The sequence below is a fragment of the Lepidochelys kempii genome, chromosome 1 (assembly GCF_965140285.1).
Source record: "Lepidochelys kempii isolate rLepKem1 chromosome 1, rLepKem1.hap1, whole genome shotgun sequence".
NCBI lineage: Eukaryota > Metazoa > Chordata > Testudines > Cheloniidae > Lepidochelys > Lepidochelys kempii.
Genome location: NC_136380.1, coordinates 48,338,541 through 48,351,560, shown reverse-complemented (window position 1 = coordinate 48,351,560; position 13,020 = coordinate 48,338,541). Strand labels below are relative to the sequence as shown.

The 13,020-nt window shown below is 40.8% G+C and overlaps 2 protein-coding genes across 3 annotated transcripts in view; one reads left to right on the top strand and one right to left on the bottom strand.

Moving 5' to 3' along the window:
• HSPH1 (heat shock protein family H (Hsp110) member 1) overlaps window positions 1–4,070 on the top strand; it is a 32,142-nt gene extending 28,072 nt beyond the window's left edge. Inside the window, exons 17-18 of the mRNA XM_073341235.2 lie at window positions 2,099–2,260; window positions 2,809–4,070. Of these exons, the coding sequence (XP_073197336.1) occupies window positions 2,099–2,260; window positions 2,809–3,009 (363 nt within the window). The 3' untranslated portion in view covers window positions 3,010–4,070. The remainder of the gene's footprint in view (window positions 1–2,098; window positions 2,261–2,808) is intronic.
• A 1,721-nt stretch (window positions 4,071–5,791) lies between these two features.
• The window catches only part of LOC140910415 (cilia- and flagella-associated protein 337), a 75,175-nt gene continuing 67,946 nt past the window's right edge, over window positions 5,792–13,020 (bottom strand). The window contains exons 24-30 of one of the 2 annotated variants that reach the window (XM_073341210.2): window positions 12,651–12,709; window positions 12,234–12,375; window positions 11,351–11,390; window positions 10,797–10,885; window positions 9,662–9,852; window positions 7,353–7,456; window positions 5,792–7,264 (exon numbers count right to left, since the gene is read on the bottom strand). In XM_073341210.2, the coding sequence (XP_073197311.1) occupies window positions 7,090–7,264; window positions 7,353–7,456; window positions 9,662–9,852; window positions 10,797–10,885; window positions 11,351–11,390; window positions 12,234–12,375; window positions 12,651–12,709 (800 nt within the window). In that variant the 3' untranslated portion in view covers window positions 5,792–7,089. Of the gene's footprint in view, window positions 7,265–7,352; window positions 7,457–9,661; window positions 9,853–10,796; window positions 10,886–11,350; window positions 11,391–12,233; window positions 12,376–12,650; window positions 12,710–13,020 lie in introns of those variants that run through there. The other variant, XR_012158578.2, reaches the window with a different exon arrangement.

Sequence of the window (13,020 nt, the reverse complement as noted above, 5' to 3'; positions counted from 1 at the left end):
AATCCCAATTATTTGCACTCTTAAACAATAGAATACCAAATGAAATTTATTAAAGATTTTGGATGTTTTTCTACATTTTTATATATATTGTATTCTGTGTTGTAATTGAAATCAAAGGTTTTTTATTACAAATATTTGCACTGTAAAAATGATAAAAGAAATAGTATTTTTCAGTTCACCTCATTGTACTGTAGTACAATCTTTGTCATGAAAGGGTAACTTACAAATGTAGACTTTTTTGTTACATAACTGCACTCAAACAAAATACTGCAAAACTTCAGAGCCTACAAGTCCACTCAGTCCTACTTCTTGTTCAGCCAATCGCTAAGACAGACAGGTTTGTTTACATTTACAGGAGATAATGCTGCCCTCTTCTTATTTACCTGAAAGTGAGAACAAGCATTTGCATGGCACTCTTGTAGCTGGCGTTGCAAGGTATTTACATGCCAGATATGCTAAACATTTGTATGCCCCTTCATGCTTCAGCCACCATTCCAGAGGACATACTTCCATGCTGATGACACTTGTTTAAAAAAAAAAAAATGCGTTAATTAAATTTGTGACTGAATTCCTTAGGGGAGAATTGTATGTCCCCTGCTCTGTTTTATCTGCATTCTGCCATACATTCATATTACGGCAGTCTTGGATGATGACCAAGCATGTTCTTCATTTTAAGAACACTTTCATTGCAGATTTCACAAAACGCAAAGAAGGTACCAGTGTGAGATTTCTAAAGATAGTTACAGCACTCGACCCAAGGTTTAAGACTCTGAAGTGCTGTCCAAAATCTGAGATGGACAAAGTATGGAGCATGCTTTCAGAAGTCTTAAAAGAACAACACTCTGATGCGTCAACTATAGAACCTGAACCACCAAAAAAGAAAATGAACCTTCTGCTGGTGGCATCTGACTCAGATAATGAAAATGAACATACATCTGTCTGCTCTGCTTTGGCTTGTTATCCAGCAGAACCTGTCATCAACATGGACGTCCCATGGAATGGTGGTTGTAGCATGAAAGGACATATGAATCTTTAGCGCATCTGGCATGTAATATCTTACAACGCTGGCTACAACAGTGCCATGAGAACGCCTATTTTCACTTTCAGGTGACATTGTAAACAAGAAGTGGGCAAATTTCCTGCAAATGTAAACAAACTTGTCTGTCTGAGCGATTGGCTGAACAAGAAGTAGGACTGAGTGGACTTGCAGGCTCTAAAATTTTACATTGTTTTATTATTGAATGCAGGTTTTTTGTGCATAATTCTACATTTGAAGTTCAAATTTCATGATAGAGATTGCACTACAGTACTTGTAATGGGGGAGTTGAAAAATACTTTGTTTTACAGTGCAAATACTTGAAATCAAAAATAAAGTGAACACTGTACACTTTGTATTCTATGTTGCAATTGAAATAAATTATATTTGAAAATGTGGAAAACATCCAAAAAATTTAAATAGTATGCTGTTATTGTTTAACAATGATTAATCGTGATTAATTTTTTTTAATCGCTTGACAGCCCTAATTAATATCACATGGTCCAGAAATATCAAAGCAGCTGGGTGTCTGATTCCATTGACTCATCCAGCTATGAAAGGTAATTTCTGCTGGTTGACTCAAGCTTTCATTTTTATAAACCCAAATTCTCCAATCTAAGGCCAGCCAAAACACCAGACTGTGTAATTGGATACCTTTTCTCCCTCTTTTGCCCCCCACCTACAGCACTGACTGGAGCCCTAAAAAGGTTGGATTATATCCTACAGAACCTAATACATGGCTTCTGGAGGGTGCAGGATTTGCTCTATTAACATGAAAGTATGAACTTTCCCAATTCTAGGTATGTTATCCCCATTAAATTGTTGTGAAGCCCAGCTTCCTCTCTGTGAGCTTGTTTATCAAACTCAGAAATGGGTTTGATTCTGCCACTGTTTCATGGCCCTTCTTGCTGCAGTGAACTTGTTTTCTTTCCAAAGTAAGCAGTAATGTAACAAATATTTAAATAGTGAGAGAACACAACCAACTTGGATGGTCTGTCCGGATAATTTGATATCCTTGAACTGGTTCTTACTGACAAACCCAAAATATTCAACTCCATGCAGGATGAGAAATACGTTCACATTGATGAATCAGAAATGATAGAAGTGGAGAAATGTGTCAAGGAAATGATGGAATGGATGAGTAATGTTATGAATGCCCAGGCTAAAATGAGCCTTGATCAAGATCCAGTTGTACGTGCAAGTGAAATCAAAGCAAAGCTAAAGGTTAGTGCTGAAAGAAATTAATTCTAACTACTGACTAGTGATATAGCTAGGCCATTATTTAGAAATCACAGTATGTTCTAACTGGTTGGCAGCTCTAAAGGATAATTAATAATCTGAGTAGCAAGGGAGGGATGAAGCTACAATCTATTGTGTAAAAATTTCTGTGGAGAATGTTTTTACTATATATATGGGTTAGGCAGATAAACTTACACTACAAACATCTTTCAGTAGAGTTAAAAATTCAGTGTCTGCTTTTCCAATAGTATGTAAATACATATAACAGGGTGTGTAAGAAAATATTAAAGCAGTGCAACATTTCTGAGAGATTGGATTTTTTTTTTCCACTTAAAGTGCCAAAGTGTTGTATAAAGAACCTTACTATAACCTGTCTAAAAAGTAAACTAGATATGCTACCCCTAAAGTATCTCCAGCCTCTTTGTGCTCAGGAAGCAAAGGTACTGGGAATCAGTCTCTGACCAGCAGTGCTGGCTCGTCAGGTAGCTTGCTGATCACATGAATTGTATTCTGAGTGCCTCTCTTGATCTTAGGAATTACACAGTGTGTGTGAGCCTGTAGTGCTGCAACCAAAACCAAATGTTGACTCACCTAAAGAGGAAAATCCATTGAATGGACCCAGTCTTCATACAAATGAAGGTATGGAAGAAGATAAAAATAATGCTGAAATCCATCAACAAAATGGTGATTGTCATCCAAACGATAAAAACACGACGAGCATGGACTTGGACTAGACTACTGCATTGTATTGAGCAATTTGATCTCATGAAAGAAAATATTGTTGCTTTAGTATGTGATTTTGTGGGGGGGACATATAGTTCTGGGAACTATTTATATTTTTTTCATAAGGTTGTCTGGAATGTGTTGTATGATGGTGGGGCGGGGGAGTAGAAAGCTGATCATGACTACCATAAAAAGGAAAATTGCCTTCGTAACTTTCAGATTCCTGTGGAATTGTGATTTCATACTAAGCTTCTGTGCAGTATTTAACCGTTAGCTTCAGTAAGGATTAAATCAGTTTTTGCTATGATACTTACTGCTCCTTCACCAGGCTTGTAACTGAAATAGTCATAAGCACTTGTAGATGCCAAGGTAGTTTTCTTTCATTTGACCTCTGATTTGGCACATCTGTATAAAGCCAATTGCTGTTCAATTTACAATGAACAAAATAAACCTCCTGTCCTAAGCCTCTCTCTTTATCACTGTCCTGCACCCTAGCTGACTAGTAAGATGGTGAAAGGTGTTAAGTAGCATGTTAAGTAGTAGATTTCATCTTGTTAAACAGTACAGTTTCATGTGGAGAAAGCAAAATGAAGGAGATGCTGATCCTGTTCATCTTGTTGTGAAACCTTTTAATGAGCTTTAATAATAAAGTTCATCTAACTGGTATTTCCTAAAATGCTGCCTTGATTATGTTCAGTACTGTTTTCAGTGTGACTGCTGTCTTTTGTCACAAATGGTAAAGACAATAAAGCCAAATAGCTGTGTTGTGTGAACAGAAGCTTATAGAACTTCCCCCTGCCCTCCCCTTGAGTGTGGAAAAAATTGGAGTTGTGGATACTCAGCCTACCCAAGCAGAAACAGCTTGTTACTCTTAACTGCACAAACCAGCACGCATCTGGGAACAGCATGACTGCCTGGAAACTTAAAATATCAAAGGCTGGGCATAAAACTTTCAAAAGCTTTAAAAGTGGGTCTAAAGAGACACTAAAAATCAGTTTCAGAGTAGCAGCCGTGTTAGTCTGTATTCGCAAAAAGAAAAGGAGTACTTGTGGCACCTTAGAGACTAACCAATTTATTTGAGCATAAGCTTTCGTGAGCTACAGCTTATGTTGAAATAAATTGGTTAGTCTCTAAGGTGCCACTACTACTCCTTTTTTAAAAATCACTTGGAAGTCTTTCTTGGCCTTTATTAGAAAGGAGTTGATCTCAAACAAACACGGTAAATGAGATGTTCTCCCCTACTAAGCAAGCAGCTTTGGGGGAGGGCCAGCTTGAAAAGCCAGTTAAAGGTTAAGATTCTCCCCTCAGGAATTTCTGGTCAAGTTTCTTGCAAAGGAACAATTGATGTGGAGGACACAATGGTGGTGATGAAGCCTTCCTGTTAAATAGACAGCCCAATAAGATCTACAAGACAGTAGCATGCAGGTGGGGGGGGCTGGCTTGCTTACTGCTACAAGGAACAACTTACATACTACAAGCAAAAGGGTGAGCTTAGCACTACTCTGAACAGAGTTGATTTAATGGTGCAGACCATACCTGATTAGTCAGTACTAAGAAAGCCAATTACACCCTTTTGCTGGCCCTGTTTTGTGTTCCTCCTCCAACCCCATTCCTGCCTCCTCCACTAGCTCTGAGGGGGGCATATTCCTGCCTGCAACTTTTCACCAGCTCCCTCATGCTTTGGCCACTCTTGAGCTACCATAAGTAGCTGTAATATCAGAGCACTGTTTGACAGGGCAGGCTCTTCTGATCACTGCTCAGCTCCATGTCAGGTGCATATGCTACTCTTGGGGGAATTGTGCACTACTGTGTGTGTGCACATAATTAATGAGCCATGCATATTAATTTTTTGTGTGGGGAAAAAAGCTTCAGCCAAAATGTTGCTGCAGTTCTGCCTTTTGCCCACGTGAGGGTGCTGTGGCAACAGAACACAGCAGCAGCTGCTAGCCAGCCAGGGAAGAGAGAGACTCTGCCTTCTTCTCAGTGCCAGTCAGCAGATGGGGGCTCTGGGGAGGGAGACAGCATAGGGTGCTGTGGGGGGGAAGGGGGTCATAAGGGCAAGTTGAGAAGGACAGACCAGGGCAGGGGCTGAATGGGGGTGGTGGCACAGGGCCACATGGTGATGGGGAAGGGAGTGCAGAGGGACAGAAGGTGGCTGAGTGGGGGCACAGACATGGGGAGGGGGTATAGTGACAAGCATGGGGGATGGCTGAATGGGGGCATAGACATGGGGTTGGGGTACAGAGCCACATAAGGGGAAGGAGGTACAAGGCCACATGGGGGTGTCTGAGTGGGGGTGCAGGAACACATGGGGATGGGGCAGATGTGCCTGCCAATGGGAGAGGCTAGGCATCAGCCAGGGTCTGCATGGAAGAAGCTCCATAATAATCCCTTCCTACCCCACACAAAAACCTGGTCCATACTTTTCCCACCTATACCCAACAACCCTCCAAGTTCTCACCCAGGCTCCTTCCCAGCAACTTACTTCCCTCTCCCTCAGCTCCTCCATTACCCCTGACTCTAGTAGCCTTTGCACTGCTTCTGAGCAGTGTGGGAAATACGGTTCTGTAGTGTAGTTTAAATGAATTATTACCCAGAGTTCTGTATTAATATGACTAGGAAGGAATCTATTTGTCAAGAAATATTTCCTGAATCTTTTTTGTTGTCTGTACTGTTGCAGACATACTTGCTGACCGGTATTTTGAAATAAATGACCAAAAATAATTGAAATTGGTGTGGCTATATTGTGTTATTTTGACACACAAAATATGCAGAATTTTAAAATATTGTGCATGAAATTTTTAATTTTTGGTGCAGAATTCTCCCAGGAGCATATGCAATACACCAACCATAGCTTGGACCCCCAAAGCCAGAGCGTAGGTTGAATAAGTCTCACTAGACCTAAACCAAGGCTGCTAAGGCCTTAAGTGTGCAGATTTACTATGCTTCCACAGTGCTATTATATCACCAGGCTCTAGTTAATATGGAATTGTTTATTTAACAGTCATGTTCTGGTTTCACTTTTTGCTTATATAATTCTTGTTTAAATGCCACATAAGTCCAGCTCTATAGAATTAATTGATGAGCTACTATAGTAGGAAGCTTAGAAGGATAAACTGTCCAGAAGCGATTAAGAAACATGCATATTTTAAGTTAAAAACGAGGAGTCCTTGTGGCACCTTAGAACAGATGTGGGCAAACACATCCGGCCCACAGGACCCTCCTGCCTAGCCCCAGAGGTTCTCCCCTAGCCCCTCCTCTGCAGCCTCAGCTCACTGTGCTGCTGGCGCAATGCTCTGGGCCTGACCCGATGCTCTGTGCTGCACGGTGCATGGCTGGCTCCAGCCAGATGGCGCGCCTGCCTGTCCTGGTGCAGCCACGACGCCAGCCACTGGTGCTCCAAGCAGCGTGGTAAGGGGGCAGGGAGGGTTGGATAGAGGGCAGGGGGTGGTCAGGGGCCGGGGCAGTCAGAGGGCGGCGAACAGGGGGGTTGAATGGGGGAAGGGTCCCAGGGGGGCAGTCAGGGGCAGGGGTTCCAGGGTGGTCAGGGGTCCCAGGGGGACAGTTAGGAAGGAGAGAGGTTGGATGGGGCAGCAGGGGGCAGTTAGGGGTGGGGGGTCTAGGGGTGGTCAGGGAGAAGAGGTGGTTGTATGGGGTAGGAGTCCCAGGGGGGCAGTCAGGAATGAGAGGAGGGGTTGGATGGGGCAGTGTGGGGTCTGGGGGTGGTCAGGGAGAAGAGGATGGGGGTGTGTGGATGAGGCAGGGGTCCCAGGGGGCAGTCAGGGAACTGGGGGGGTTGGATGGGGCAGGGGTCCCAAGGGGGCTGGGGCACAGCCTCCCCTAACCAGCCCTCCATGTAATTTTGGAAACCCGATGCAGCCCTCAGATCAAAAAATTTGCCCACCCCGCCTTAGAGACTAACAAATTTATTTGGGCATTAGCTTTCATGGGCTAGAACCCACTTCACCATATTTAAGTGTATTTCTGTCAAAACAATAGAAGAAAAATTACACCAGAAACAAAAATAACTGCTTTTCTACCACTGAAGGGACAGATGGTCCTATGCTCAGTTTACCTCCAGAATTATTGCTCTACTCTTCCCCTAACAATTCTTCATAAAAGTAGTCTGTACCAAGAACAGACAAGTCAGGCTTTTTACATATTGGTGGAGCAATGACAACTTCGCAGCTGTTGATTAGGTGATATGTACTCTGTCCCCCAGACGCAAGTGGTCTATTTATCTTCTTGTAATGCTCCTGCTTCAATCTAGGGAAAGAAAATTGAAAGCATGAATTATTAATTTGTCTTGAAAGTGGGGAAATTAATTTACCTGGTGGCCTTGTTTTCTTTTTACCTTTTACTCAAAGCTTGTGCATAAGACCGCTGGTTGATTTCCTCTTTGATATCCAGGTCAGGAATGGTGACTTGAGGAAGTTTGGGATTATAGCTCACTTCATGCTAAAAACACACCAAGAGAACACTTAGCAACGCAGGAAGTATTTAGACTGCCACTACATTTCTTCATATTACTGCCATGATGGTCCCTCTACCTAATCCTGTCACTTTTGGGGCAGCTTTACGAGTTTGAGTAAACCATTTAAAAAATGTTTGGAAGAAATCAGTTGCTTTAAAACAGAGATGAGGGATGAATTAAATGTATTCGGTGTCATACATGTGTGTTAATTGTTAAATTTATTTGGAAGGTTCTCAGGTTACAATCTTACGTAAGGCCTCAATTTGCATGAACCTTATGTTGTGACAATTCTTCAAGTAGATTGTATTAATAAGAATATGCATTTAGCAGGCTGCATGCACTCTTCTTTGCTTACTATTTAGGATACAGCATGGGATACTATCAATTTTAGCTTCATGTATGTGGACTGAACTCTGGTAAACTACTTGTAACTGCTTATTTAAAAAAATTATTTTTGCTGATACAGCATTCTGGTTTGAGAAGGAAGATGGAGGCAAACCTTGATTGCTACACTTCCAGGAGGACTTCTTCCTCATAATGGATTTTATTTTAAAAGAAACAAATTCCTATAGCCCGCTATACCAGTCTGCCTGGTCTTTAGTCTTGTTGAGATTCAAATCTCAGCTTGTTCTTACATATCGAAAAAGACTAATCAGGAGCCAGACAGATAATTGGAATGGAAGATTTGTGGGAAGTCTTTTCAAAAGAACACTGACTTGAACCACTACACACTGATTGCTATTTAAAAAGAGAAAAGACAGTGAAACTAAAGTAATCCCTATATTGTGAAATGGATACTGAGAACTCAGAAGGAAGAAACCCATTGTGTTCCCACACCTTTTTCCTGGAAAGATGGCTACTTGCAAGTAAAGGGACAGGTATGCCAGGGGCCAGATACTTGCATATGTTCAATGCAGGGGCCTGTGCCTAGTCTAATCTTAACTGTGCTCACATGTAGTCTTCAGCTGCACTGCAACACAACTGTGTGCACCTGTGCTAGGATTTTCAGGAGCAAGGTCCTAGACACTATGGTTTAAAGGTAAAAAATGAAAACTGGGCTGTAAGTTGTCTATTCACAGATAGAAGGCCAAAAAGGACTATCATGGTCATTTAGTCTGACCTCCTGCATAACAAGGTCATAGGACTTCTCTGAATTAATTCTTGTTTGAATAAGAGCTATCTTCTTGGAAAACATCCAGTCTTGAGTTAAAAGATTCTAGTGCTGGAGAATGTACCACAACCTTTAAGCTGTTTCAGGGGTTGATTACCCTCATTATTAAACATTTATGCCTTATTTCTAGTCTGAATTTGGCTAGCTTTAGCTTCCAGCTGTTGGATCTTGTTATACCTGTCTCTGCTAGATGGAAGAGGCCATTATTAAATATCTGTTCCCCATGTAGATACTGAAACTATGGTCAAGTCACTCCTAACCTTTTCTTAACCTGAACGGATTGAGTTCCTTCAAGCTAGTGTAAGGCGCATTTTCCAAGCCTTTAATTATTCTCTTGGTTCTTCTCTGAACCCTCTATAATTTATCAACATCCTTCTTGATTGTGGACACAAGAACTGGACAAAGTAGTGGTTGCTCCAGTGCCAGATACAAAGGTAATATAATCTCTCTACTCCTACTCTATATTCTCTTTTGGCCATAGTGTTACATTGGGATTTCAAATTAAGCTGATTGTCCACCATGGCTCAAATCTTTTCAGAGTCACTATTTCCTAGGATAGAGTCCCCTATCCTGTGAGCATGGCACCTGCATTCTTCAGGCCTAGATGTATGACTTTGGCCCTACTGAAACACATCTGCTAGTACCCAGCTTACTAAACAATCCAGAAAACACTGCAACAGTGACTAGTTGTTTGTTATTTACAACTCCCCAAATCTTTGTCATATGCAAACTTCACCAGTAATGATTTTGCTTTCTTGCAGGACATGGATAAAAAATGTTTAACAGGGTAGGCCAGGAACTGATGCCTGTGGGCCCGCTCTTGAAATACATCTTCTTGACGATTCCCCACTTACATTTACATTTTGAGACCTATAGCTAGACAGTTTTAATCCATTTGCCTTACAAATGCCTTACATAAATCTAAAACATCATTTTCCTACAGGTGCACTTCACTAGATAACATGCAAAACAGCCACCCCACGTGAAATAGCCCCCACTTTGCTGCCTATACACAAACCTTAGATAAGGAGTTTTCCAGAGTTACATTACTTGGCTCTGTGTTTATGGGTTGTAAGACAGGTGATTCTCCTTCTAGCATGGGGTGAACTGGCATGCTTTGTGGGTTCATCAAGATTTCATAGGGAACCCTGGGATGTTTCCAGGAGGCAGATGTGAAAATTTCCCATGGTTCTGCCTGCCCAAAAGTCCCTAGAAAGAAAATACAAACAAGCAGGCATTGTAAAGTTTCAAAGGGTACACAGCCCCAACCCTTCTCCTAAAATCAAGGGAAGTCACAACTAAGACAGAGAGCGACTTTTTAAAAATTTTACTTTTTAAAGTATACAAACTTCTGCTGCTGGGAAGAACTTTGAAAAGAAATTGTGTCTCGGAAGAGCACTTGTGGTTTAAAAACTTTTGTGGATGAAATAAACTAACCAGAAAAGTCTTTAATTGCAAGGTAGTTTGTCAGATTTTATTTCATTAGGGTCTGATCCAATGCCTCTGAGGCCAATCAAAAGATATCTGTTTGCTTGAGTGGGAGTGTTGGATCAGGCACTTAGGGACAGATTTTTAAAGATATTTTAATTAGGTGTCTAAATATGCAGATAGCATGTAATGGAATTTTCAAAAGTGCCTATGCACCTAACTCCTATTAATTGCAAAATCCCCCACTAGGTGCCTATCTGCATCTTTAGGCATGTAAATACTTCAAAATCTAACCTTTAGTGCTTTGAACTGAAGGACAGCCATTTCTAAATATGATGTGGCCATACTCTACCACCTTAGAAAGCTCTGTATTGGAAAGCAGTTTTATCATACACTATTTTAATGCCACTGTTGGCTTTCACTGGGAATAAAAAATAGAGCATCTATTTCAGGGGTGGGCAAATCGTGCCTCGTGAGCCAAACGTAGCCCATGTAGAACTGAAACAGGGTCTGCTTATCCATGAAAACGTGTAAGTCCTAACATGAAATACTCCACTGTGAGCTGAGACTCCTCTGGCTAAGATAATTTATTAGCCTATGGTTACAGCAACATGGGAGTTTATGAATATCCACAGGGGCTACCTGAGTAGATATTTTTGTTGTATGTCACTCCTTTTTAAAGTTGACTATCCTAGCCATGCTGTTTTTGTAGATATAAGCCTTACCAATGTACTCTCCACCCAGACTCCACAGACGAACAGTACAATCAATAGAAGAGGAGAGCAGGACTTTTTCTTCATCAACCACCTCTACTCTATCAAAATGAAAGTGATAATCAGAACAAATCTACTTAAGAACCATATTAACTAAAGACTTATGACACCATGTCACTTAAATTTTGTCATTAGAAACTTCTTGTGTTGCAAATTGTCTACATGGGTCATTTCTGCCAATGCTAAAGTTTAATGGGAATGCTGCTACAGTATTCATTGTTTCAAGGGATTACAGCTCAAAGCAATATCTGATATTGTAGATTTCTGATAGTGCTGAATGACACTGAAGTGAACCATAAATGAGTTTGTCATTTGAAAAGTATGTACTGCACATGATCATCGTATAATAGTGGAAGATGGACCAGGGATCCTGACTCATGACTGAGCCTTTTAGATGTTATCACAGTAGACATAAAACCTAATTATATTTATATCAAGCAACACGTGTGCAGGTTTGTGTATTTATACATAAAAATATTCTGTTAAAAACACAAGACAGTACTTACGATACAACTATATTTACATGAGCTCTCCAATGATTCACATCTACAGCAATATAGAGAATAAATATGTATTATACATATAATTCAGATTAATACACAAATATGTTACTACACAAGAACACTGCACTGTGTCAGGTAAGATAGAAATGTTAGGTGTAAACCAACCACTACCTAAGAAGCAAGGACATTAAAGAGTACTCATGGTTTTAAAGCAATTTTTTTTTGTAAATGCAACGAAGTTGTTAAAACTTTACCCTGGATGTATTTTGAAACTGCTCCGTTTTCTGTTACTAGGTAGCTCCCACTAAGATACACAGTTATAAACGTCACCAGATAAGTGGTTCTCAGCCTGCAACCCGCACGCCGCTTGTGGCCCAATCAGTACACAGTTGCACGCCATGTGACATATATACTACCTGTACAGCCCTGAGGATATTGAGTGGATGTAGCCCACATAACACATACAGAGCTGCATATGTGGCCCGTAATGGTAAATAGGTTGAGAACCATTGCACCAGATGAAATCCTGAAGTCTCATCCAGGTTTCATTCAGTCCTTCCTTCCCACTGAATTCAATTGAGATTTGCCTGTATTTGGTCCACAGTGTATTAATTTTGTTAAGGAAATTATATGGGAACTATGGCCACCATACTCAGCTAAGAACAAGCTAAGGCATAAACATTTTGGAGCATACATGATTTGGAAAAGGGGGCTTAAAATACTACAATGAAATAGAAGTATAAGTAGACACAGATCATGAGAAGGACTTGGTTTTTAAACCCTTTTCCCCTAGATCACATATGTTCCAAAATATGTTTTATACTTATATATAAAAATACAAATACAAAAATATTTAATATATAAAAACCCAGTCCACAAGACACACATTTCGGTGGTTCTCTCTCCGGGTCCTGAAGGGCATAGTCCTTGATGCTGTAGACATACACGTATCCATCATCATCTGCTGCATAAATAAATGAATCGTCCGCAGTGACGGCAATACTGCTGATGTGGGATTTCACTCTAGACTGAGACAAACATTAATACAGGCTTTGTTGTTAGCCAATAATTCATGCAGCATGATAATACTATATTGATTATAATGGAAATAAAAGTGCAACATATGAATGCTCATAATAAATCTAAACAAGCAGATGTGTACTTACCATAATTTAGCAAAGCAAAGCAAAGCAAAGCAATGTTTCCCCTCCTCCCCCATACAGAGTATATCTTGAACTGTAAGAAGTATGCTGCACTCAGTCCTACACAGCTTAGCCCTCTGAAATTCATCGCTCAAACTTACAGGTATGAAGCTTGCTGTAAGTGGGATTCCACTGAACGGACTCCAGAAGTTGACAGAACCTGAAAAAAAGCAAACAGTGAAAATGTTTATTAATATCAATGAAACAAAAGTCTATTTTGACAGGAATACAAATATTTAGGAGTTTGACTTCTGGACGCAGAGGTTCACAAACTGGGGTCCATGAACCACTTTTGGTCCCCCGGACTGTGGAACTGCAAGGGTGTAACAGTCTGCTGGGGACACCGAGTCTCTGTTTACATCTTTCTGCCTCAGCAAGAATGAGCTTTGCTAGAAATTAGGCTGTCAGCTCCCTGCCACACCAGTCAATCTCCCTCACCAGCAAACTCCTCAAGAATCTCCCAGTCCAAAT